Below are 27,919 nucleotides of genomic sequence, written 5' to 3'. Positions count from 1 at the left end.
ACTTGCAGTGAGAGTGAGCCGTTTATCGCTGAGAGAAGATTGCTGTTCATCTTCAAAATCACCTCTCTGGCATACTTAAGGTACCCTACTGTAACCGCTTGATCTGTCGGGAAAAGAGTGGAGTGGATCTAAAAGCTGCAAAGTTTTGAGGAAAGGTCAAAGTTGTGTCCCAGGCTGTTGGCCTTACTGGATTAAAAATACGGTAAGTTTATGGCTGACCTGGACACTCCATCAGGTGCTGTCAGTGAGATCAGGGCACACTGACTGGTTGGGCTGGTTACGAAATGGCTGCCTGGAGATGTAACGGTTTGTGAGGGTTGTTTTAGAGGTGAACCAGGCCACTTGTTATTGTGGGCCGGGTTCCTGTCACAGTGCTGGGTATCATTTGACTTGACAATATTTAAATTTGTTTGTGAGGGGAGAACTATGAAGCTGGTAACAACCCCCCACCACCACCTTTTGTCCAAATTGGACAACCTAAAAGCCTCGTTGGAGGACTTTCTGTGGAGTTAGTAATTTAGCATTAAGAGTTAAGGACATTGTTTTTAGTAACAGATGCTGGATGATCAATCATGGCTGTGCAGAGTTATGCTTATCAGGGTTATTTGGGGTTGGACGTTTAGTCCGTGACTGCGTACAGGACTCTAAGAGCTCGGCGGCCCGGGAGGGCAGGGCCCCGCAGGGCGGCGGCCGCGGGCCGGGACCGGACGGGGAGGCGCGGGGCCGCAGGGCGCCGCTTCTCCCGCTGCCGCCCACCAGAGGGCGCCGCGGCCCCCGCTCCGCCTCCCGCCGCTGCCGCCCGGTCCTGCCGGGCCCTGGCGGGGGGGAAGGGGAGGAGGACGAGGAGGAGGGCGGGCTGGCGGTGGCACAGACACGAGTCGGAGGCCGCTCGCCCGCGCTCCTGCGGCAGAGGCGGGCAGCCGGGCGCACCGTGCCGCTCTCCTCCTCCTCCTCTCCCCCCCCCTCGCCCCTCCGCGGTGCGGCTCGGCGGCCCTTGCCAAGATGTCTCGGGAGCCCGGCTGCAACCGCTGGCTCCTTTTAGCTGCGTGCGCCCACCTCTTCCTTCTCCCGCCGCTCCGCACCCGGGGTGAGTGGCCGCGGGCCGGGCCGGGACGCCATGGCGAGGTGAAGGGCGGAGACCCGGGACGCTCGGCCCCTCCGCGGAGGTGGTGAGGGGGAGGAGGGCACGGGACAGAGCTGCAGGGCTTTGGGGGTTGCCAGAGCCGCCGCTCCCTCTCCCCTCTGTCCCGCCCCGTGAGGGGAAGCGGGCGGGAGGCAGGCGGTGCCCCTTCCCCCTAAGTTTGTTGGTGAGGCGGGCCGGAGCGCGGGCTCCCCTCAGCGGCCCCGGCTCCGAGGTGCCGGTGCCGGCCAGCGCCCCGGTCGTTTCCCGCCCTCCGGGCCCGGCGGCGGTGTGCGGGGAGGCGGGGGCGGCCCTGCGCCCCGGGCCGGTGCGGGGCAGGGGAAAGAAAGCCCTCGCCGTGGAAATCGGCCCTGACGGGGCCAGCCCCCCCGGTCGAGAACATCTCCCTTAAACAACTGGCTGAAACCCACCGCCCAGCCACTTGTGCTCCTGTTTGAAATAGCGCTTTGCTGACTGGGGGTTGTGGAGGGGTAATACCGCCTGGTTGAAATGCCAGCATAGAGAAAATAATCTTATTACTGTATTTTAGAGATGTGTTTAATGGGCCAAGGCACGCGGGAGAGGATGGAAAGAGGAGGGTTAGTAGTATGTCAGCAGTCAGATCGCTACAGGCTCTCAGAGTTAGCAGCTGTTGCCGTGAGTGTAAGAGACAGAAAGAAATGTTTACATCTGTTCTGTTTCTCATTATTTCTTTTCTTGAGTGTTTCCATTTCTGTCAGCGTAGGGTTCTCAGTTTGTTCTGAGCCTTTCTGTTTGATTCTCTTCCGCTGCTATGGCTTGTGGATCGAAATCCTGCAGGGGAAGCCTGGCACAAATAAATCCTGTTTTCAGCAAAGTAAAACTGTGGTATGTTGGTAGTTCTCTTGTAAAACACTTTTCCTTTCACCTGTGCAGCTTGGTTTTTGGAGGAATCCTAATACTCTGCATCTCTTCCTAAAGCTGTATTTAATTCTTTCTGGGATGAGCAGTTTTGCTCCAGTGCTTCAGCAAGGTACTGTAGCATTTGTGACCTCAAACAGATTGTAATCACAGTCAGAGAACAGCAGCTTTGATTTTCCCAGTCTTTGTATGTGTATTTATTGTACATACATACAGGTAGGTAGAAGGCAGAAATAGAAGAACTTGGATTCTTGCTTGTGCAATTACCTCTTGTTTAGTAGGTCTCAATTAATGCTTGTATAGAATTTGTTCACCTGAAGCTTACTGCAGCGTCATGGCTTTATTTTAGTTTTAAAAATATCCTTTTATATTGAAGTCCCTTATTTCGTAAATACCCCATGCTTTTGAGATGGCTAGGGTAGTAAGTTTGCAAAACAATCAGCTTTGCTCTTGGAAAACAGAAATAATTTGGATTGCATTTTGTAGAAGAAAACAGCTTGTGTGTTGGTAGTTAAGTCATTTCATAAATTCCAGCTTGCAGGTGGCAGCTTGCAGAATGGGAAAACGTATTCAGATGATTTTGTTTGGTCTAACTTATAGAAAATCAGAAGGGATAATGATTATGCTGTTTCTTCTACTGTTTTTCTTCGCTTGCCTTTTATGAAGATACTGGTGTACGCAGTACTCATTTAGACATTTCAGTGGTTCACAGTGGTGGTTTTGGCTGCTTTCTTCTCATATGTGCCATTAGCTTAAAGAAGTGTAGTAAAGAAATAAAATGAGTTGTTTTTCTTTTTTATGAAAAGCTTCAGATGCTGGAAATTTGCTTGCATCAACCCCTCCTCTTCATTCTCCCCCCTGCTCTCTCCTCATTTTGGGTTGATAAATCTGCAAGTCTTCATTCTTGCCTGGCTAGAGCAGGGTCGTTGATGCTGATAGGGTAGCAACAATGAAGAAGTATTACAAAAGCTTGCATATAAATAGATGAAACTAATTTATTTTGCTTGCTGGCACTCCCAGGCTGTCTCATTATGGAAGATCCTGTCTCTTGGACTGACAGCATCAGTGCAGATCTTCTCTGGAATCATGTCAATCCATAGAATCTCATGCTCTTTGAAAACTTGGGAGGGGGAGGAAACCCAACCAGCCCCCAACCAAACCAAAAATAGGCCTTTCATTACATTATAATTAGAAGTACAGAGAAATTCTATATTAAATGTTTTGTCTACTGTGTACAACATAATTAATGACTTTGGTTATTTGAAGTGGTTATTATTAGTCATGGTTTCGCCATAAGCAAGTCATAGAATCTCGTAACTTTTCTGTAGCTCATTGGAACTGATCCATAGCCCAGTGAGGTGATTGGAATGACTCTGAGGTCAGTCAGCCTTGAATCAGATGGTAAAAAAGGAAGGTAACGGACATGTTGCCTTTCTGCCTTAAATGGATTTTGTCTGTGAAAGCAAAAGAATTAACTCCTCAGTTTTTAACATCCTTTGCACTTAAAGAACATATAACTGTAAACGTTTGAAAGTTATTTACACTCGAAAGGGTAGCACTGAAGAAAGGATTACTTCTACATTTATCATGTGGTATTATATCATTATATATATTTATGCAGTATATTGTATTTTTATATGACAGTATTTACTTCTGTTTTCCTAATAGTTCCTGCAGTTCAGCTGATGAACAATGAAAATAAATGATCGCGTTTTACTTTCTAGTGTTATAAGCAAGTCTATTTACTCACCAGAATTTTAATAGAAATAATGGAACACTTGAGAAAAATAAATAGAAATTGAAGCCACTTATATTACATTCTCTGATTAAATTTCCAGGTTTTGAATGGATCCAGAAATGTTGTCTAGCTTTCTCAGTGTGTTTAAGTCCTGCTTTCAAAAGAAATAAAGATAAGATTGGTGAAAATAAAGAGCTTTAAAGTATTTCTAAAATTTCTTTCCTTTTCTTACTTATCTTTCGTTCTCGAGCAGTCAGCAAGAGGAGGACTGGCAATTGACACGTTCAGCTTCTGTCTGCTTGTGCTAAATTTTGTGGATATCTGCACGTGTTAACACATGTCACAGTACACAATGCATTAAATAATGAAATGACAAACACAAAATTACAAGTTGCATTTAAGACAGTGCCTTGCTGCTTTTTTTCTGCTTTAGATAGCTTTGTTTGTGAGAAATTGTACAGTTAATTACCCTGGTCTTTTTGGTTACTCTGGTGCCTACACAGTTTGAACTTCTACCAGCTAATCCATTTCGTCTTGCAATATATTTTCTCTGTGCTCTATGGTGAGTCAGTGGTCCACCTGAGGTATGCTTGCATTGCACCAAAAAACTCAAAGGGACTAAAGGAGATGTAGGAAAGGTACCTCTAGTTCCAGAGACTGATGTGTGGCTTAGGGGATTCTATACTGAAATAAATCTTTTGCCGTTTCTGAATTAATAATGATATTTGGACATGAAAAGTTACTGTTTTCATATAGTAGCTTCTGACAGCTCCCAGACATAGGTCATCCTTCTTTGTGAGTGTGTACTTTACGCACAGCAAAAAGATAGCCTTGCCATGGAGAGCTCTCAGTTTTTACCTGTGTTGTACAACTGATCTGGTCATGAGCTGCATATGTGGTTAGAATTTTTCTATCTGTGGTTCACTCCTGGGCACACCTTTTTCAGAAACCTCTTGGGAGTGAATTGTAGGTGGATGAATTAATCTTACAGATGTCCACTTGCGGCCAGGCACTGTGTTTCCTATGTGGCCCCTGTGTTGATAAGTCATATACCAGCTGGATCTACCATGTTCTTCTCATGCCACCCTTTTCCCAGGAAATCCTTAAAAGATGATATTTGTTTCCAGGCTGAGAGATCAGGTTGCTTAGCCTTAACAGTTCTGGCCATATTTTAGTAAGAGTTGAATTTACCCCTCAAGTGCATCCCAATTTATTTCTGAAGACTGCTTTACTCATATCAAATTGTGTGTGCATAACAGATGTGCTAATAAGGTAGTAGAGGGACCATGGCATATTTGTTGCTAAAATAAATTCATGCAGTCTGCCTGAGTGAAAATCTTGGTTACTGTTGGATGAAGACTCTTGAGGCTTTTTTTGTGGTGTCTTCAGGGGTCTACTAGTCTGTTTAGGGAATGATTCTTCAGTAGTTTAAAAATAGTCTGAACAGTTCCTGTCTTATTAAAATGTGTTAGCTGGAAAAAGTCTTCCTGGAATACTTAATGTAAAAGATACTGAGTCATTTTAATATGTTTATTTGTTGGAAAATAAGGGGAGGCTGCATGTCTGAAAACACTGGGAATAAGAATAATCGTATAGAGAGAGACTTCAACATTCATCACAGATATTGGTTTGTTTAATAAATAGTAAGTGTGAGTGTCGAAGTTGCACTCTATGTCAGGGCAGCTGCAATAAAAATCATTCAGTCTACCACTGTCCTCAACAGTACAGGAAGGGAGAAGGTCCAGGAGATCTGATTGATTTTCAGTGTTCACCTCCTACAAGCTCAAGAATGGTCCAACCTCACATGCAGGAAGGCAAGCAAAGATGGCAGGAGGCCCACGTGCACGAACAGGGAGCTCCTGACAAAACTCAGACATAAAAAGGAAGCACACAGGAAATGGAAACAAGGTCAGGTCACCTCAAGAGTCATATGGAGACGCTGTCTGAGAGTGCAGGCATGCCGTTAGGAAAGCCAGAGCCCACCTAGAGTTACATCTAGGGATTCAACTTAAAAAAGGTAAGAAAAAGGGCTTCTACAGGTGTATCAACAGCAAAAGGGAGACAAGGGAAAATGTGAGCCTGGTTCTGAATGGGGGAGAGACTTGGTTTAAAGAAGGATGTGGAAGAGGGTGAGGAACTCAAAACCTTCTTTGCCTTGGTCTGTGCTGTTAAGATCCACCTTCAGCAATCCCAGGCCCCTGGAACTCATGGGAAAGTCTGGAGGAAGGAAGAGTTACTCTCACTGGAGTAGGACCAGTTTAGGGAACATTTAAACAAACTGGACATACAGAAGTCTACAGAACCTGATGAGAGAGGCACTCACAAGTGCTGACAGAGCTTGACAATGTCAATGCAAGGCCACTATTGATAATGTTTGAAAGATCATGGTGACTGCAAGACATTCCTAAAAACTAGAGGAGAGCGAATCATAGAATCGTAGAGTGGTTTGAGTTGGAAAGGACCTTTAAAGGTCATCTAGTCCAACCCCCCTGCAAGAAGCGGGGACATCTCCAAACAGATCAGATTGCTCAGAGCCCTGTTCAGCTTGACGTTGAATGTCTCCAGGGATGGGGCGTCCACCACCTTTCTGGGCAACCTGTTCCAGTGGTTCACCACCCTCATAGTAAAAAATGTCTTTTTTATGTCCAGTCTAAATCTACCCTCTTTTAGTTTAAAAGCATGACCCGTTGTCCTGTCGCTACAGGCCCTGCTAAAAAGTTTGTTTGTCCCTGTTGTTCTTATTAGCCCCCTTTAGATACTAAAAGGCCACAATAAGGTCTCCCCAGAGCTGCCTCTTCTCCAGGCTGAACAGCCCCAACTCTCTCAGCCAGTCCTCATAGGAGAGGTGCTCCAGCCTTCTGATCATCTTTGTGGCCCTCCTCTGGATTTGCTCCAACGGGTCCATGTCTTTCGTGTGCTGAGGACTCCAGAGCTGGACACAGTACTCCAGGTGGGGTCTCACGAGAGCAGAGGGGCAGAATCGCCTCCCTCAGCCTGCTGGCCACGTTTCTTTTGATGCAGCCCAGGATGCGGTTGGCTTTCTGGGCTGCAAGTGCACATGGATGGCTCATGTCCAGCTTTTCATCCACCAGTACCCCCAAGTCTTTCTTGGCAGGGCTACTCTCAATCCCTTCACTCCCCTATCTGTATTGATACTGAGGGTTGCCCCGGCCCATGTGCAGGACCTTGCACTTGGTCTAATTGAACCTCATGAGTTTCGCATGGGCCCACTTCTTGACCTTGTCCAGGTCTTTCTGGATGGCATCCTGTCCCTCAGGCATGTTGACCACACCACTCAGCTTGGTGTTGTCTGCAAACTTGCTGAGGGTGCACTTGATCCCACTGTTCGTGTCGTTGATGAAGATATTAAACTGTACTGGTCCCAGTACAGACTCTTGAGGGACACCACTTGTCACCAACCTCCATCTGGACATTGAGCCATTGACTGCTACCCTCTGGATGTGACCATCCAACCAATTCCTCCTCCACCAAACAGTCCACTCATCAAATCCATATCTCTCCAATTTAAAGAGAAAGATGTGGTGGGGGACCGTGTCAAAGGCCTTACAGAAGTCCAGGTAGACGACATCCGTAGCTCTTTCCTTGTCCACTGATGTAGTCACTCCATCATAGAAGGCCACAAGGTTGGTCAGGCAGGACTTACCCTTGGTGAAGCCATGCTGACTGTCTTGAACCACCTCCCTGTCCTCCATGTGGCTCAGCATAACTTCTAGGAGGATCTGTTCCATGATCTTCCCAGCCACAGAGGTGAGGTTGACAGCTTGGGAGTTCCCAGGATCCTCCTTTTTACTTTTTTAAAAAATGGGTGCAATGTTTCCCTTTTTCCAGTCAGCAGGCATTTTACCTGACTGCCATGACTTTTCAAATATCATGGAGAGTGGCTTGGCAACTACATCAGCCAATTCCCTCAGGACTCCATGATGCATCTCGTCAGGTCCCATATACGTACATAGACTTAGGTATATTCAGGTTCCTCAGGTGGTCAAAAACTCTTACAGCGGGAGGGACTTTTCTCCCCCAGTCCCTGTCTTGCAGTCCGTCCACTCAAGTGGTGTGGGACGAGGGGTTACCAGTGACGACTGAGGCAAAAAAGTTTTTGAATACCTCAGCCTTCTCCTCATTCATTGCTACTAGTTCACCAGTCTTGCTCATCAGGAGTGTATACTTTCTTCAACCTTCCTTTTCTGGCTGACATACTTTTAGAAGCCCTTCTTATTATTCCTTGTGTCCCTGGCCAAGCTTAGCTGCGCCTTGGCCTTCCTGACCTCATCCATACGCAATCGAGCTGCAGCCCTATACTCTTCCCAGGATACCTGTCCCTGCTTCCACTGCTTGTGCATTTCCTTTTTACCCTTTAGTTTGACCATTAGGTTTTGAATCAGCCATGCAAGTCTCTTGCCTTCCTTGCCTGCTTTCTTACGCCTGGGGATTGAGAGCTCTTGCGCTCTGTGGAAAGCATCCTTAAAGATCTGCCACCTCTTTTCTGCTCCCTTGTCCCTGAGGGCAGTTTCCTGGGGGGTCCTATTGACTAACTCCTTGAAGAGCTGGAAGTTTGCTTTCCTAAAATTCTTGGTGTAGAGGGCAACACCTGTGTCTCTACTTTGTTGCCTGTCCTTTCTGAACAGCCTATAGCCAGTCTCCAGTTGAAGGAGCATAGGGATATAGGTAATCAGAGGTGGAGCACCATGGGCTTTGGACAATCTTGTCTTCTTGCTTTTCTACATTCCAGGTTTCTAGAGTGTAAAAGAAATTGACAGTTGCTAGTAACTCACTTTGAAATCCATTTCAAGCAATAAATAATTTAAACTTGCAGTGAGACGCTCCACTTGAATCTGTTGATATTTTTTTCCACCTCAGTTTTTAAGAAAACCATCACTTTGACCATGAAGAATAGTATCTTGAGCTCCTTCTAAATTAGAGCAATTTACTTTCATTTGCATCTCTTTAGTACCTTTGAGAAAAATACTCCTTACTACGAGTCTTAGCAAAGCTTTCTTATGTTAAATGGAACAAATGAGCAAGCTGAGACAAATTGATTAGACAACTACATCAACAAGAAAAAAAAAAAAACCAACAGAACCCTTTTTATGATTATTTTTCTCATACAAACCAGAAGTGTATGCATAGGGTGGTGTCAGTATAAAAAGTTTAAGATAACGCTAGGTCTGTGCAAATTAGCTCATTGGGGTCTCTGTTCTTTTTGTAGACATCTATTATGATCTCTTATATATTAACAAGTTGGACTTGTTCAAAGACGGCATTCAAAGCATGCGAGAGCCATCTTCAACTTTGACAGAAATTTCTGTCAGGTGTTAGTAGTTTCTGTGGTTCCAAGTGAAGCTTTGGTAACCCAAACTTTAACCTGAAGACAGAGTGGAATGCAGATCTCCCACGTGATAGCACTTTATGCTGTTGTCAAGAGAACTACTGGACTGAACAGATTTGATTTTTTTTTTTAAATGGGATTTATTTGCCTTGAAGCCAAGATAAATTGGCTTCATATCAAAGAGTGATCTTTTCAGTGATGTACAGGAATAGAATTGTCAGGCAGCAAATGTATAAATTCTCTGAGAACAGACTGCCTTATGTTCATAAAGATTATTACCAATATAGTATCATTTAATGTGAAAATCTACCTAAAAGCTTTTTTCTTTTAATGCAGAACTTTGTCAATTCCTTAAATGAGCTCCTAGAGTATGAAAAAAGTCTTCTTTTTCTTTCAGCTCTTGCTGTAAGTGTAGTTCCTGAAGGTGCAGAAGATGAGACTGAACTACCAGTGCTGCAGGTAATAAATTTTAATTGCCAGAGCAGGAGCATTTTACAGACATTATAAAATGATCTAGAAGAGACCAAAGCAGAAAGCCTAACATCTGTAACATTGATTATTTTGATCATTGACTTCAGTGGTACTAAATGTCATATGATGTCTTTCTATTCTGTGTGGCTTATAAGAGACCTTTAATGGGTCATTAGTTGCGTATAGCACTGCTTTTCTCATATTGCAGGATCATAATTTATCCTATGGATTCTTAGAATTACTTGAATAAACTTAGACTTAGCACTTTTGATTTCTTTTTTACTCTGGATTTTTCTGAATTACATTGGCATTTGTATTAAGAGAATTAGGGGGTTTGGGTTTTGTTGTGAACAAAATTATAGTTTAGAAAACAAATTAATTTCTTTTTTTCCAGAATCAACTGAAGAATGCATTAGAAACTGATAGTAAAAAAAAAAAAATGGTGATTTTGCAAAGCTTCTTTAAGTTGATAGTGCTATTGCTGTTGAGAATATTTTTTGAGTATATAAATTTTATTGGTACAGAGACAGGTTTTCCTTTCTTCTTGGTTTTGTTAAATATATAATACGTTGAGAGGGAAATGGCTCCCCCTCTGCTAAATTAGCATTATTACATATTGCTACCCAAGTCATGGCTCAAGTAAAGCTTGTGTATGAAATTACAAATTACCAGATTAGAAGAACTAATGGTCAGAGCTAGCTCTACAGTTAAACAGTGTAATGCGTGTTAGGTGTGTATGCGTGTATGTCCTCTAACAAGACTTCTAGCTACCGATTTTTTAATATGTATAGATTTGTAAGCAGTATTTGTGCATGTATAAAAGAGATTTAAGGGAGGAAAATTAAGTAAAAGTACCGGAATGCATCAAGAGTTAGAATCTATAACTACCATTTAGATCCAGTGATCTCACATCAAATGCAATAGAAGTATGGTCAGGGATACATGACCAAATTTCTAAGTAATTTTTTATTTTTATGATAATTGCTATATCTACAGTAATTTTCATAAATGAAAAATATCCCTATTGCAAACTACTGGTCTGCTGCAGTGTATCTGGGAGACTAGGTAATGTCATTCTGTTTTCATTACTTAGAAGTTGCTGTTTGTCAAATTCCATTAATGTCTCAATCTAGCTGTTCAATGTTATCATTCTTACATAGGTTATAATTTATGAAGGCTTTCCTACTATTTTAGAGTTTCAAAACCTTCCCGTAGATGAAGCCAGAGGTGCCTCATAGAACTCTTCAGGCCAGAATCCTTTTTTTTTTTTTAAATTTCTTTTTACATTACCAAGAATGTAGCAGGCAACAATTGTTTTGCTTTGTGTTTTAATAAAGGTAATTGTAAAATATAACTTGTTCATCACACTGTGTACCACAGAACACATACTTTTTTGTTTGCATAGAAAATTAATCTTCCCATGGTGTTTATGATACTGGTTAACTTAGAATGTGGTGTGTATTACACTGTATGATAACAGTACGATGTATAGTCATCAAAATAACTCAGTCTTATAAGAATTTTTTTAAACTGTATTGACCCAATCATCAAAAAAAGGCCATAAGTGTGGATGCAATGCAGTCATTCTTGAAAAGATTTTACAGGAAGTTGGAGCTTATACATTTCAATGTAAAAGTCAGACCTGGACAGAGGGAGAGATCATCTGATGCAAGTAGGACTAAAGGAATAGGTGGATATGATTTTTTTTTTTTTTTAAAGGAGAAAAAATATTTTTATAAATAGAAATTAAGTCACAAGGGTAGGAAGACTATATAAGAGCTTATTAGTGAGTAGTGCCTTGTATGGCGTTTTTATCTGAAGGTCTTAAACACTTGAAGATAAATCATGCAACATCCTTATGCAGTTGGTAAAAATGGTCTTGATTTTACATGTGGAGAGACCAAAGCACTGAGGTGCTGTTACCAGGGAGAAACAGTGCAATAAATGGAAGGCTCTGTTTTCCTTCCTACAATTTTTGTAGGAAGTGCAGAGCTATTTCTCCAGCCCTGTCTCTCTAGCAGTCAGCAGGTTTTTAAAAAGCACCTTTCCACCTAGCCTCTGTTATTTAGAAGCCGTTGAATATGCTCCTAAGATATTTTTATGTCTGAGTCTTGGTTTCCTGGTTAATGATGCAAATACAATGTCACTGTTGTCTGTTCCTCAGCACTCTATTAAAATTCCATCACAAATGTATGTAATACCTGAGTAAATCACAGTGAAGTCATGTTATGTACAACAATCTTATCACGTTTATTTGTCTTGATATAAATTGCTTTTGAGTCTTCCTTTAAGAATTGTGTTTCCATAGGTGCTTGATAGTTGATCAAATGAGTAAGTGTGTTGGGTTTTTTTTACACACTGAATGGGCATGTTTGTATTATAGAGTTCCATATTCCAAATTTTGTGCTCAGGAGATGCATATATATATATATATATTTATATATATATAAAAAGACAGTATTAACTTAAAGAGCTTTGGTATAAAGTGAGTCATAGAAAAGCATTCTCTCTTTTTTTTTTCTAAATACTTAAATACTTTTACTGTGTTGTCTGAGTAATAGTATATAAACATATAGAATATCTGTTTCAATTCTCGATGATGAAACACTTTTTTACTTTAGTTTTTTATTAGTTCTTGAGTTAAAACCTGTATCTATGCATTTAGAATCTCATGGATGCTTTGACTCCTTGTGTCTCTCTATAGAAATATTTGGATTTTTGCCCATATCCCTATTTAGCTTTTTCTCCTTTCTTCTAGAAGTCTGAAAGAAGTGGAACAGTTAGTAAAATAAGCAGAGGTAAGTCTGTATTTGTTTTCACTTATGGCTACCTTTTTAGTATAAATAAAATACGGTTATGCTTTGAAAAGTGGCTATGTGAACAGTGCCTAAATGCTCAACAGCATTGTTAGTTTATTACTGATTCCCAAATACTTTGTAGTTTTTTTTCTTTGCTCATGTAGTCTCATCAAACAGAAGCTTCTTGATCTTTGTTTGTATTTGCAATTCTTGTAGTTAATGTGTTTTCCTGAAAATGTGCAATTGGACTATGGAACTGATGCATTGCTTTTTGTAGCACGCAGTATTTTGAAATAAGATTTCATGATACTTACTAGCAATTCTTGTAAAAATTTAGTGTGAAACTTAATTATACCAGGTTCTCATGGTATTTGTAGTAACTAGGGTTATTATAAATTACTTGTAACAACCTGTAATAACTTTATAATATCTGGAAACAAGTATGTAAGAAACATGTCAAACATTAGTAGGATACTGAGTGGTAAAATACATTTTTACTGGACGTGTGAGATAAATTGTGAGAATAAAAATTCTGCAAGCTTCTGCCTTTTCTGAAAACAAGTCTGATGTCCTTCCAGCAAAAAGTTCACAGACCTGAGATAAGGACTTGCAATCAATCTCTGCACTGTAACCTCCTGCTGCCTCTGCTATACTATAGCACTTCAGTTCTTAAAGCAACTTGGACTCTTATGGTAATTCTCACTCCTCTAAACCCTGAGCACTTGGACCTACTTGTTCTAAAAAGAGCCAGCTTGACCGTGTTGCTGTTGCAGCGCTTTCTGAGTAGTTGTGAGTTCATTCTGACATCAAAGCTGAACATCAGGAAGACTTGGCATGCTGTTAGTGAGCTGCTAACAGAACTCTGAATGGTGCTGAGAAGATCTGGGTTTTGTTTGTTTGTTGGCTTTTTCTGAACTTCATTGCAAGCTCTGTCTCTTACACAGATAACCACTTTTGTGGAAAAAAAATAAGTCCCTTGTCCCATTTATCTCCCATTTTACCATTGAAAGGTCAGGACCTGTCTATAGAAGCTTTATTACTCTGTTTCCCTGTTCACTCATTTTTATCTGGTGTCAAACGAAGTTTGTGTCCTCTTTATGTTCTTCCATCTCTTTCTGTGCAATCTGGTAGTGCAGCCAGATGCTGGTTGCTGTTTTTATTGCTCCCAGCAGACCTGCTGTGTCTCACTTCATGAAACACCCAGGGAGGCATTGACAGACTTTTTTTTTTTGGCTTTTGACAGTGCTCAGTTTTCGTAAGTTTTAATATAATCCCCTTACTTAGGAAGGTTATATTTAGGAACCTTACAATGGTACATTAGTGATGTAACTACCATCTGTCATCTATTGTTTGTTTCAGTAGGAGATCACTTTAAAGCAGAAAAACAGAAGTATTTTATGCAGCAAGTAGCAAAATTTAGAAACTTGCTGCCACAGGAGGTTGTGGAAGCAGACCATCCTAGCAGTTTAAAGAGGGGACAAGTTCATACATGTATGCTAAGATAAATAGGCAGCAATGTATCTTCTGACATTCCTAATACAATAGTTGTGGATGCTTTTAGAGTATGAGGAGCGCTAGAGAAAGTGAAGATCTTGTGAGGTCCCTAACTAGTGTTTCATATCGCTACTGTTAAAGGCAATATACTGGACTAGAACTGATGTAATATGTAATTTCTTGTGTTCTCTGTCTTTTCTAAAATGAGATTCTGCCTCACCTTAAAGAATTTTTAAAAAAATCTTTATTAATCCATTTCTGTGAATAAAATTAAGGAAGAAACTTGAAACAGAGAATGAAGTTCTTCTTGGTTTTTAGTTCCTGTGATTTTTTTCATTCTTCTTTTTCAAACTGTTATACAAGAAAATTCTTTCTCCTTTGTAAATAAGCTGTACCTTTGTACCAAGGAAGCAAAGTTACCATCTGTAGATTTCCTTTCAGAGTTTTAAGAGATCTTTTAAAGCATCCTTAGCCAAGCTTTTGAAGACAGGTATCAACATCTTGATATCCTAGTCACTGGAAAGACAAGTGTAATATAGAGAAGACTGAACTTCACGTTCTCGTCGTTGCTTGGTCTACCTAGGATGTGATGTAGCTTTCTGGATTGGCTGATGTGCAAAGAGTTTCATGCAAAGATATGTTATAGTCCAACCAAAAAATCAATGATGTGACTTACCAGTGTTGGGTCATCACTGCCAAGCCATGGCAAAAAATCTTGCCCTGAAGGTAGATGTATAGGTACACTATTGGTCAGTGTGTTTGTCCCCAAATGGTATGCCATATTGCTGACCAACAGTATTTTCCACTTTTAGAATATTTAAATATTCTAATATTAATTCTAATAAAAGCAAATCTCTCCCTGAAGGGAAGCACTGGCTATTTCAGGCTAGTGTACAATGATTTTGCCTTCTATGGAAACTCAAGGAAGCACTGAGCCTGGGGGCATGGGTTCTCTACATTCCTTCTGCTGTCTATAGAAAGAGAGGTGCTTCCAGAAGGTGACTGAGATCCAAAGTAGGTTGAGTTGTTCTCTCTGGAGATATTCCTCTCACCACAAGAGTATCTTCTAGCTTTTGGCTGTGAGGTGAGAAGTATTTGGTTTGGGTTTTTTCTTCTTCTTTTTTTTAACATGTGTGTTAAGTGAGATAAGAAGAATGAAGCAATCTTGAGGCTTATTTTCTTGGATTTGAGTCTTGCAAATATGGTGATGTTGTACTTCCTCTGATCTGTAAATACTTGCAGTATTCTGAAAGGATCAAAAGTATTTTTCACAGTTATATCCTTTTAGTATCCTGCCTGGCCTAGTTCTGCATTTTATGTAGGCTCTCTAGGAATTAGTGAGGGAAGTTTAGTTGGAAAGGTGAGAACAACATGCAAGGTTTAAATATTTTTTTTTTCTGTAGTATCAGAGCAAATGTGTAGGTGATGAACCTTTTTTTTTTTTTGTTAAGTAAGTGTTAAGACACATCATGAGTTCTGAAGTGGTAAGCAACATACTTTATGTATTACAAAACTATGAAAGGATGTGCAGTTTGAGGAGCAACTGGATACTATTATTTCTAATTTCAAGAAGGAAACAAGTGTGCTAAAAATGTGTAGCATTTGGAATTGATTTAAAGGGATTTTTTTGGATGTTACTAAGGCAAGTAGTTTAGTAAAATTCAGGAAATAGAAATATCAGAAATAAACTGTAGAGAGAGTGTTTGAAGTTAGCATGGCTTTCAGTTCCCATGCTGCAGGCCGCAGACAGATAAACCAGGCATTACATGCTTATTACATATATGGTAAGCACACACACAGATGAGATTGTATGTCTATAAGTATCTATCTCTATATATGCATACTCTGCCTTTAATCCAGAAAGATCCCAATAACTTTATATAAACACATTTACAAATTATTGTAGACTTGTCTCTACTTTTAACTGTGGAAGCTTTATACTAGGCTACAATAATCTGCTCAAAATATAAGAACTAAAAGATCCTGATCTGGAGTTTCAGGTTGATTTTAGAGTTGACATAAAAGGAGGGAAAGGCCTACAGAATATGCAAGTAGCCCAGTTTTTTTAAACCCAAATTGGAATCTGAATTTTCTGACCTACAGAGTCTCCAGTTTGTGAGTTAAAGCATAAGCTTAGTTTTTGTCTGAATATATAGTGAGACATTGTATGCTTTCTCACTGTAATGAAAACCCTATTTTCATTGTACAAATATTCCGTTTAGCCTTAAACAAATTAATTTTGTTTCCATAATTTCTTAGGGAAGAAAAACCCAAAGAAAAGAGGATGTAGAATTAAGCACGACTGACAGAGCTGCAAAGATGTCTGGCATTCTTTTACCTGTTAGAGGCCAGTGGTTAGACTGTATCTTAGTTATTTTAAAGTTATAATTGTAATTTTTGGCAAAATGGTTTGGACCATGTCACACATACTTCGGGAAGTATATAAATCATCATGGAACTCGGTCTTTTCTGTTGATGCCTGTTCTACCATTTTAATGATATGTTTAAACATTCAGTGAGTCAGAGACATCGTTCTAGATGCCTACTGTTTTAGGAGAGTTAGGTGATTAGGAAGCTCAGTAGCCATTTTCACTCTTCTCCGTTTCTAGAACAATAGGAGAGAAGGGGAAGACTGACCTCAGAGTGTGCTTGCAGCCCGGGAACTGAGAGACTGACTTGGAGCACCAAAGACCTACATTCAGGATCAAACTACCTCACAGATGAGGTTTCTTGCATCGTAGGTGAATGCTTTATCTTCTGGCTAGCAGAGGAAGGCTGGCAGGCAACATCATCATCTTATATTCTTCCAAGAGCTTTTTTTTCTTTTTTTTTTTGGTCCCGAAATGTTTGTTGTAATTTTTTGAGTAGCTTTGAGTTGAATAAAACAGCCTTTTGTGATGAATAAGCTTTGCAAAAAAAAAAACTCCATCATACAGGTAATTTATTCATTCACACTGGCCATTATACTGCAATAATTATCTTCCAAATAGCAGTATTTCCCGTTGCCATCTTTTAAACTGATTTAACGATATTTCCTAAGGAGACACATTTTGCATAGGGTTGTTGTATACTTGCTAAAACACACATTGCTGTTAATAGCTTGTTAAAAGGTTGTTAAGGCTCCATTCTGTTCTGCAAGGAGACATGGTTGTGATAAGATTCAGGAAGTTCCAGAATTCCTGTTTCCCAATTTTTATTTTTATTTTTTCTATGAACTTGCAGTATCTTTCCAATCAATGAGCATTTGAAATTGCTGAAGATACTTTCCAGATATGGAAATGTCTTAAGGAAATAAAAGAGAAAAGAAGACAAGTAGAGAAATGAAATATATCAGTAGCTCTTTTGGATATTAATCTTCCAAAAGGCTGCATTCTTTGTCTTGCTTGGTTGACTATTTCTCAACCTGAGAAACAATTTAAAATTATGCATACTTTCTGTTGACATCTTAATACCCTGAATATTTATTTTAATTAAGTATTTTGAAGTGTCTATAGCAGAGGAAACTACTGCCATTAGATCAAAGCAGTAACACCAAAGTAGTTATTAGACTACTCCAAGAAAGTATTCTGTTGTGGGATATCACAGCTGTAGTTAAATGTACCATAAGTAAAACTGAGTGTAATTCAGATGCTTGCATATCTGTAAATGTACTGATACTAAAACAGTGATTTTATAAAGGGATATGGTGTTTCCTTTTTATCTCTGGGGTTATTTTCAGTGTTGTGCATATAGATTTAGCCCTTTGACTCTCACTAGCACCATTGAAATGCAATTTTAATTTTTGCACTAATTTTAATTTTTGAAGACGAAATCTAGCAATTTTCTTCCTAGATAACAAGTATCTCCTATTCAGACATTTTTATTGTGCATGGTTTTTTAAAGCAGTTTGTTGGGTGGATCAGAACACGAAGAAATGCTGCGTGGGAAAAAATGTGAAATCAGAACTGGTATCTATGTCAGTGCTTATGCCATCTCCGCAACTTTATCACCAGAAACCTCACACAATTTGACATTTTCAGAGTTTGTCTTGGTGAATAAGCTAATAAACTGAGAGAAAATAGTATCATGGGAAAAGCAGAAAGACATGTAACTGCAGCTTTGAGCTGTCATAGGTCTACATTAACGAGTAACTGTTCAGAGGAACAAAGGAATGTGTTCAATGGTCAGGTCTTGGACAGACAATCTTCTCATAATCTTAGCAAAGATATTTGGTATTAATGCTCTTTTTGTTCCCACTGTTTTTCTTGTGATCCTTCTTCATGTGCTCAGTTTTACTCGTTTTTTCTTGAGGCTACTACTTTCCCTCTTTGGACATTTTTTTCTCCATCTTTGTTCCTCTGTTCTTTCATTTGTTCTGCTCTATTTGCCTAGTTAGCGTTTTTAACCTAGAGGCCAAGACCTTGATGTGAAACTAGGATCTTTTAAGTTGACTTGACTACGATGCAAGAATATATGTTTTAAAAATAAATGATGTAAAACTTGAGTTTATACTGCAGTGAAACTGTGGATTAAATGTGTTGAAATACTCTGCTGCCTGACAAGAAGCTTCATGTGCTTCCTCTAAAGTGCTCCGTCCTTGGGATGTTTGTCTTCACACAGACGTTGCTTGTAGTAAAATCTGGCAGCTTTCAGTCAGCCGCGACTCTCTAGATTTTCACTACATGAACTTTCATCCTAGACTGTCTTCAATTTGACGTCTCCCATAGCTCATTGAAAGTTTGATTTAAATGGAATACCGGTAACTGTTCTTAGAAGGCTCTCCTAGAGGTTTTATATCTTTAATTTCTCTGTCAGCTTTCATAGTATTGCTAATAATGGTGGTCTTGAAGTTCTGAATCCTCACCCACCCTCCCCACAGGTCTACTTATCTCCTTGGACACTGAATGTCATTATTGTCTTTTTTGTTCCTTAAACAGTAATTGGTCAGTCAGCCACCTGTACCTCTTAAGTTATTATACCCTGAATTTCCTCATCTGCACAGTTTCTGCATAGTATCCATAAAGTTCAGCCTTTTATGGCAAACCAAACAGAAACTGGGATATACTATCTCATTATCTTATCCGTTGCTACTCAGTTATGGTGTTGGATAGAATATACAGCACAGGTTGAACTTGTTAAGAATACTGGAAAGGGCATCTTTCCTCTCCTCTTCCTTTCGCATTCTCATCCTCTGCTGTGTTTTGCTTCTGAACGAGATCAAATCTGCCTGTTTTTCTTAGCTTTTAAAGTGCTGAGTGATTATTCTATTTGCTGTAAGCTGGCTATCTTCAGCTTCTCCATGGTATCAACCTTCATCACCAACTTGTATTTTTTAATAACCATATTTTTTCTGTCCATAAATGCCTGCAAAGCTGCTTCATTATTTTCTTTTAAATTTCTCAGTCTCCTCTCCTGTTGAAAGTTATTGACTATGATGCCTGTAAAACACTGTGAAGGCACATTTGAGGTGTTGATGCTGTCCTACTAGATAAAAGTAGTACCTCATTGTTCGCATCTCTCTCCATCTGATGTTTGTTTCCAGATAGGATTTTAAGCTCTTTATTGAGGAAGCGTCTTTTCCATTTTGTGTTCATCCGTTGCCTAGCGAGGGCAGATGCTGATCTATGACTTAACACCTTTTAACTCTGGTAATGAGGAGTGCTGGTGTGTTAGAGAAAACTTCATCGATGTGGCTACAATTAACTCTGGGCATAAGTTTCTTTGTTGCTGCAGATCTCCTAGTCATGTCGTACTTTTTATATGTTAATCCTTAAAAGGACTATTTTGGATTTTTTTTTTTGTCTGTTAAATTATGCCTTTTTATTATTTCATGAATGTTTGTATACTTAAAGAAATAGCTTGATATGTAGTAGATTCTTCCCCACACCTGGGGTCTCAGTAGCTTTCGAGCAAAACTGAAAATAACTTCTTTTGTCTTTAACTCTTCTTATTTTCTGGTTCACAGAATTAAAAGAAATTGTATTTATCATCCAGAGTCAAAGTAATTCTTTTCATTCCAAGAGAGCAGAAGATCTAAAAAGAGATATTTTAAAACAGGCTGCAGATCTTGGAAAGGTATGTTTAGAAAATACAGATTGCACCTTGTTATGTATGTTTTTACTGCATTTTACTAAAAGTATATTTTTCTATTGTGCCTTTTTTTAATCCATTTTGATGGACATTTTGATTGTCTTCTCTGTGCTTATAAGAGAACTATGTCAGTGGGTGTTTACTGATTGTATGCTGTGATGTATCACAAAATAATTTTAATCTCAACTACCTACCTTTTTGTATAATAGCTGTTTTTGTTTGGATAGCATTTGATGTAGAAGTGATAACAAGACTTATGTATGTTTAAGAAAAAGTCAGATGCTTTCTTTATGAAGTGAAAAAACATAATCATTTAAGCACTACTTAGAATAATTTTTAGGTGAGTACTTTATTTTATTAGAGCCAATGAAGATGATGTAATGTAGATTTTGTCCAAATTTCATTGCACAACTGTAGCATTGTGACAGCAGAGCAGCACTGTGTGTGGACATTAAAATCCTGCCACAGGATTCCCCACTTCCTACAGCAATAATTTTCCACACCTCTTGCCCACGCCGATATCAGCTCCCTCCATGGTGCAGTACCTTCTCTGACTGCTCCTTGTTCCTCTGCCAGCCCGCTGCAGACCGAGCGCTCTGCCTCTCACCTGCCAGGGGGCCATGCTGGCCTGGGTTGTACAAGTGTGGTTTTGACTTAACACTCTAATAAGAAATTTCACTTGTAAAGCTTTAGCCTAGAGAGAAGAGGTTTTTAAGAGACTTACATTGAAAATTAAGTGTATATAAACAATGCTTTATTTTCTTTGTCTTTAATAAGAATATAAAAGTAAGAGAGGCATACATCCCCTGATATGAAATAGCTTGCTGTGAGGTTATTTGACTTGTTTTTCAATTCCAGGTTCTTTGTTGTAAAGGAAAACAAAGTCTGATTTAAATTGTCTCGTGTATCTTGGCCTTGGAGTACCTAAATCAGGTTCCTGGACATTTCAGGCTTCGTTTATCCAAGCTTATCAAACCTTTTGCAATTAAATCCATTCTAAATGCAATTTTTAATCCGTTAATGTAATCAGTCATGTGAACAGCCTTTGTTCTGCAGAGTTCTGCTCTTTCAGAGTCCTTTCTGGGATTGAAACAAGTGTTCAGATACAATGTGTACAGAGAGGATTATGGCTTCAGTCATTAAAAACAAGTATTTTACTTGAGTTCTGTAATTGACATTGCAGAATATGAATGATGAAAAGATCAGTAAGTGGAAGTATAAATAGTTTCAGTGAGACAGGAATATAGGCATGTTTTATGGGAGAGAGGTGAAATCTTTTTTGTAATCAAAGAGTTGTACCTGCAAGTAGTTCTGCCTCGAACAAACTGAACTGGCTTTTAAAAGACTGTTGTCTAATTAAGGAGATTCCTTTATGGGAATGCTGAAATGGTGATGCTTTTCCAATATTAAGAGGTACCTGTTAAACAGCATTCATGGCATGTTAGAGAAGCAGTGATGGAAATATATCACACCAAAAATCTCATACCTGAAATCTGGGAAAAGGGGAAAGCTATCAATGTACAGGAAAAAAATGAGCATGGACAACATGTTCTTGGTATGTCTTGATTGATTTTGTCATCTCGCAGTTCCACTCTAGGCCACTGTGAGGCATGACCCAATAAGAGAAGGGACCCAATATCTCTGAAATCCTGCACATCAATGTTTGAAGTTCGCATTTTTCATTAAAAAGAATACACATGAAGTTTACGCAGAAGTTGAAGGTTGCCCAGAGAGGTGGTGGATGCCCCATCCCTGGAAACATTCAAGGCCAGGTTGGATGAGGCTCTGAGCAACCTGATCTCTAGTGGGGGATGTCCCTGCTCCTTGCAGGGGGGTTGGACTAGATGACCTTTGAAGGTCCCTTCCAACCCAAACCATTCTGTGATTCTCTGTTTCTAAGTTACTTCTTTCAGGCAAAGGAAGTTAAATCCTTGTGTTTTAAGGGACTACTGCTGTCTAGAAACAAAAGTCTGGATCAATGGAATCATCAGGTTCCCTTGCCTGTTGTCACAGGACCAAACAACAGATATTTAGTCCATAAGGATTCATTAGTTATTATATTCTACTGTTTTAAAATGAGAAGTGTAAGCCAGCTGTAAGATTTATGTTATTTAATGAAACTAGAATATCTACATTGCTTTAAAATAGATTGAATCACTCACATTCGTATTTACTTCACATTAAACCGTAGACTTAATTTGTCCATTTCTTTTCTTCCACTGTGTATTTAAAACATTTTTTTTCATGTGAAAATAGTCTGTAATTTTGGTCACCAGTAGATGTCAGTGCTGTGTTCATGCTGAGAAGCATTTTCCATAGGAATTTATTGTATATTAACCAAAACTCTTAAGTATATTAAACAACAGCTAAAACATAGCAATGAAGAAAATTCTTTAAGATTTTTACCAATTTTCTTTATTTTCTGAGATTTCTGCATTTAAGAAGCTCTGTAAACTAAGCCTTCCTAAAAAACACCAGATAAGAATAAGGAAGCTGTCACAGTGTGAAATAATAATGTTTGGAACTGTTCCCTTTCTATCTTCTTAGAAAATTGAAAACCAAGATTACTTTTTTTTTTGCTGTTATGTTTAAGACTAGTAACCAGGTAAAATATATTTTTTAAAAAATGGTAAATTTTGTCTGAAATACTGTTTTAGATGCAGTTGATGCTATTTAGTTGCCTGGGATCATGACATTGTTTTGAAGACAAATGTCTGTGTATTTCTTTATGAAAACTGGTCTAGTAGAGTAAATACCCTTTTTTTCGTGGTTTGTTTTTTTTTTTTCCCCTGAGGGTTCTTATATTGAATACCTTCATCCAATTCATTATGTTCATAAAACTTCTATTTTTCCTGAAAAACCTATGGATTAAATTATATCCTATGTATATTAACCAGAAGAAATATAGCGAATTTGTAGTATTCATTATGAAGTTTTTTAAAAAAAACCACAAGCCAATCATAGAATCATTTAGGTTGGAAAAGATCCTTGAGATGGTCAAGTCCAACCGTAAGCCTAACACTGCCAGGTCCACCACTACACCATGTCCCTGAGCGCCACACCAACACCAAGCCTCTTGGTGCCTGTCTCAGCTTTACTTTATGATGTCGTTAAAGTCATGGCCACAATATCTGTTGCCAAAGTGCCAGTTGTTGTTGAGTATGGCATATGCGCTTTAAAAATCTGTTATTTTTAATTACTTAGGTTATACTGATGGCAGCATTGCACTGTTTCAATAATATGGAAGATTTCTTTGTTAAAATGTTGGAGAGGGGGGAAAAGTATAATTAGTTTGCTTGAATTTTAATGTATGTATATTAGGAATATGGTGATGACTTATCTGAAATTATCTGTCTTCAAATTGTTCCTGTTCAGGTTTTGGCCGTCTGTGAGAGACTGTTTTCAGGGAATTTGTAGACTATATCTTTTTTTTTTTCTTAATTTGCCAGTGGGACATGAGTTCCTTTTCTGGGTGAATTAATGTTTTCTGAAGCTCTTCCTAGCTAGCTTTACTTCCACATCTGATTTCAGATGCTGGAGTGAAGCCAGCTGCAGTTCTGTTGTCCAAAAGCCCCTTAAATATTTTTCTGTTACTGTTTGATACTATTCCCATGATGAATTCTGACATCCGTATCTCCCCTGAAAGAGACTTTGACATACTATCAGGCTATGACGGAAACAGCTCTGAAAATGTGTTTGGATTTTTCTCGGTCTGTAGTAGTAGTTCCTTTATTTTATTCCTTGTTAGCTGTATTCCACAAATGAACAGGCATACATTCCTCTTCCAGACCTGCAATAAGCTGTATAGCTAAAAATTCCTGGAGTAGGTCTGAGCTGTTCTGCATTTTACCCTTACGTAAAGCTCAGATGCATGTTAATAACGCTGTAGTTATACAATCTAGTGGAAGGATTTCTCATTCACTGCAACAGAGTTGCTTAAATTGATCTATATATTTAGAAAAGTTATTCATAGACTTAATTTGCTGGAGCCCTTTCAAAATTAATACCATAAATTAAGGCAGTCCATAATATATCTGTTGCTTCAACTTCCAGTTTTCTTGCTCAAATTCTAGATTCTAGTCTGAAAACCATGTTTCCTCCTCTCCCTCCTCTAGTGGCTTCCCATGCCATGGAAGCTGCTTCCAGATGAGACTGATCAGATGATTCATCTTTGGATCTTGTGGTTTTAACAAGATTTAACTGATTATATTTGAATGAAGTGTTGTGCTACATTCTGTCCTGCCCCTCCATCTCCATGTCTACAACAGTTTGTCTTATGGCTAGGTTTTCCTCAATATTGCGATCAACTCTATTTTTTAACTTTAAATTATTACATTTCTCAATGTTATGTATTGGGTTTTTTTTTTTTTGTAAAACATTATTGTTCAGTCTGTTTCCTTCCTAGCAACAGCTTTCTTTTCTTCTGCAGGGATTTATTAATGTTAAATAAATCCTGCAGCTTCATGAAATGTGCTTGTCACCTTAGTTCTTAAAATGCTTATTTCTTAAAATGTAAGAGTTTATCCTGCCAGGCAGTGGACAGTTTTTGCTGACTTTACTTATTAAAAACAAGGCTCTTTGTCATATCTTCTCTGTTAGCTTTCTGTAATTTTTCCCTCTTTGTGGAACAAAGATCAGATGCCAGTCTATAGCAAAGCTGTGGGGGAAGATACTGTCACGTCACCTGTGCTAATAATCTTGCATGCCACTTGCATGCCCAGGTCTTGCTAGTCTTTGGCTGGTCAGCAGGATTCTTTCCATGGGAAAATGATGAATCTGGCACACGACGGGCGATAGACTATGTGAAGTAATCTTGGTCCTGCATTTCTCTGTGCTGAGGGCAGAGACGATGATAGGGTACCTGCAGCATCTGGCACTCTTACTTTTCTCGAAGAAGTGAAGTTCCTGCAGGGAGTCCCTTGTGGACTCAAAAAAATAGAGTAATTAGAGAACATGGTACTGCAGTGAAAGAGAGGGGTGAAGAAGTTCAGCCTTTATCAGTGGCCTCCTGAAACCACACAAATCCTTGTCCAAAAGTTTTGCGTATCATGTTACCCAGTATGTTTTGCCCTTGTGATGCTTTTTCCAGTCTGTATTGCTTGAGTCAGATAATAGTATCAGTAACTACTAAAAGCCCTGGATCATCTCTGGTTTATGAATAGAAAATTCTGGAAACAAGATTTCCTTGTGCTTTTCTTACCCCTACCCCCTTTAGACAATATTTTCCATGTGGAGAATGAACACTTAAATATTGACATACTAGTTGAATTTTCTCCTAAACTTGTGTACTTGCATCTTGCACAATTTGGATCTTTTTGCTTAAAAGCTGGAGAACAAATTAATGGATTAATGTAGTATTTCAGGGTTGCCCTCATTTTTAAGATTCTTGTCTAAAGTTTAGTTTTTATGCAACCTTTTTTCTCTCCCCATTTTCTTCTGTTTTGCCTCCCTTCTATTTGTAACATCAACCTCAACTTTCATATTTATACCTGTCTTCCAAATCTGTCCATAAAACTTCACTTCTGTTACCTGGGTAGGGCTTGCAGTATAAAAACCTTGTCTCTAATTAGTGGATGCATATAAGGGGTCAGTGCATGAAGGTCATATTTCCCCTTTCTTATCTATGTTAACATCTGTGTTTGTTCATTTTCTGATGTATTGCTTATTCTGCTTACTTACATTGTCTGATATCAGCGTGTTCTTGGTAATTTTCTTTCCTGTTGAGTACATCGTTTGTCTTCATAATGCTTAATTGCTTTCAGGATTTGCATTTTAGAATGCAGCTGCTCATTTTGAGGCCTCAGTATTTGGGTGCTCAACTTCTGAAATGCTTCTAAAGTCTGATCTGTTGAAGGGTGAGGTGCCTCCAAGTTCTGAAAATCAAACCTTTTGAAAGTATTACTATTTATTTTGGAAAATGTATTTCAGAGTTATCTTGAATCTTTTCTTTTCAAGGTCGTCTTGCAGGACTTGACAAATTTGACTGAGACTGTTTAATCTCTGCTTTCCTCCAGCTGTTATCTTGGCTTTTTGCTTTAATTGTTTGATCTCTGACTCTGATATGCCCTTGTTTCTCATTCTGCAAAGGTACTGGAATCCTTTTGACAATTACTGGGCTTTATTATCACCAGAATCGATGTCTAGCCCGTTAACTATTTTGTGCTTGAAACTGTAAACTTACCTGCACTGTAATGCTAGAAGGTGAATGTGATCATCTTCCCATAATAGATATTCAGTAGATTTAAAATAATTTGTAGAGGTTGGATAATACTGCACTAATGAGATTTTTTACCTCTCAGCCCTGCCTTACATGTCATACACTGGTTTTATATAGCAAAGTCAAATATGTGATAACTGTATTGGCTTTTGTATGCAGAAAGTTGGACCTTACAGAGATGACTTCTCCTGTCAGGACAAAAAATATACATCAAGTTGACAAATTTAAAGTGCTTTAGGCAAAGATACCCCTCAGCCTCTTCTGCAGTAATCTCTACATACATCATAGGATTTGAACAAAACCATTTCGCTAAGGAATATCTTTATTAGTAAGGAATATATAAGAGATTTATCTGAAGTTTCCTCTTCCACTGTGACTGCTGTCTGCTATGTTGAAACTTCTCAGTCATCTTCGAATAGAGTGCCATATTCACTGCTCTCAAGTATACATGAGACTGGAATTACTAAATCATGAGAAATTATCCCTTAAAATCAGTACTTGTTAACAGTTGTGTTTCTTCTGTGTTCTCCTGGGCATCTATGCTAGTACTTGAAATACATTTTCCAAATATCTTGCCTTGTGGAAGCTTCTTTCTCTTCTCCTGTTCCTTCTCTTCTTCCTTTCTTCTTCCTAAGTTAGAAAATGTCTTTTAGGTTTACTTGCTGAGAGACAATTCTTTGTGTGGCTGTTTTTCAGTTTGCTGCAGGACAATTGATGAAAATCTTGTGGTGTCACGTGAACATACTGCAAACTAAATTAACACTGACTACTGTTGAGTGTAAGTGAATTATTTCTGGATCACGAAAACTTTGCTAGACCTTTTACTGATGTTCTAATTGTGGGGACACTAGGCAGCATGTTGGCAATTGGCAGCATTGTAATACACATGCTGGAATTTAATCCCATTACTCTTGAGGAACAACACAGTAAAACAGAAGATCAGTGGCTACCAGCACCTTTCCCACATGAAAAAAGTTACATCAATGATAATTACAGATTTTTGAGACAGAAATATATTGTAGCAGAAAGCTTTCTTTTTGATGGTGAGATAGCTGGAATATAAATTGTTAGACAATGAACTAACTGCCTAAAAATCTGTCCTTTCAGGTACAAATAGGTATCGGTGGCTGTTTTCCCAGGCAATGAGATGTCGGATCTAGCGTGCAAGCTCTCAGGAGTCAGTGCTTTGGTTATGCGCTCCAGTATATTTTACTGGCAGCTATGTTGTGTTCTGAGGATTTTGATACTGCCTCTTCATTGAAACTCTTCCTTTTTTTTTGCCTCTTATCTGAAATTATAGTCAGGAGCACTTCAAATGACTTTCTTAAGTTGCAGTTATGTGACTGGGTAAATGCCTTCATCTTTTCTTTAATGTAAGGTCATTTGACAACAGACTTACACACAGCGTCTTGCTGTTGATTTATGAAAGCAGGGTACTGCTATGGCCTTTCCCTGAACCCTTTGAAACTGCACATAGTATATAAGAAAACTCGATCCTTTTTTTAAATGATAACCAGGCATCTGAGAGTAGAACATAAGTAGAGAGTCTCTCTAATGGAAAATAGTAGATTATTACTTTAGGCTTCCTGAGGAGCGAAAGACTACAAAATGTAATTTTACTGGATATTATGCTTTGTTAGCAATGTTGGTTTTTTAAAACAGCTTAAAGAGAGAAGTAGAAAGGTTTAAAAAGGTCGCACCTCCTCCAAGCTCAGCAGAGGTGCATCCCGATGAAAAACAAGTCGGGCAAAAAGGCCAGGAGGCT

At 39.0% G+C, this 27,919-nt stretch overlaps 1 protein-coding gene across 2 annotated transcripts in view; it reads left to right on the top strand.

Annotated features, from left to right (window-relative positions):
• The first annotated feature begins 870 nt into the window (after window positions 1-870).
• The window catches only part of B3GLCT (beta 3-glucosyltransferase), a 63,271-nt gene continuing 36,222 nt past the window's right edge, over window positions 871-27,919 (top strand). For both annotated transcript variants that reach the window (XM_086742160.1, XM_086742153.1), the window contains exons 1-4: window positions 871-1,087; window positions 9,503-9,564; window positions 12,335-12,374; window positions 19,813-19,922. In XM_086742160.1, the coding sequence (XP_086598286.1) occupies window positions 1,003-1,087; window positions 9,503-9,564; window positions 12,335-12,374; window positions 19,813-19,922 (297 nt within the window). In that variant the 5' untranslated portion in view covers window positions 871-1,002. The remainder of the gene's footprint in view (window positions 1,088-9,502; window positions 9,565-12,334; window positions 12,375-19,812; window positions 19,923-27,919) is intronic.

This window comes from Chlamydotis macqueenii, chromosome 1 (assembly GCF_036417535.1).
Source record: "Chlamydotis macqueenii isolate bChlMac1 chromosome 1, bChlMac1.mat, whole genome shotgun sequence".
In the NCBI taxonomy this organism is placed as follows: domain Eukaryota; kingdom Metazoa; phylum Chordata; class Aves; order Otidiformes; family Otididae; genus Chlamydotis; species Chlamydotis macqueenii.
This window is presented reverse-complemented; position numbering and strand designations above follow the sequence as displayed.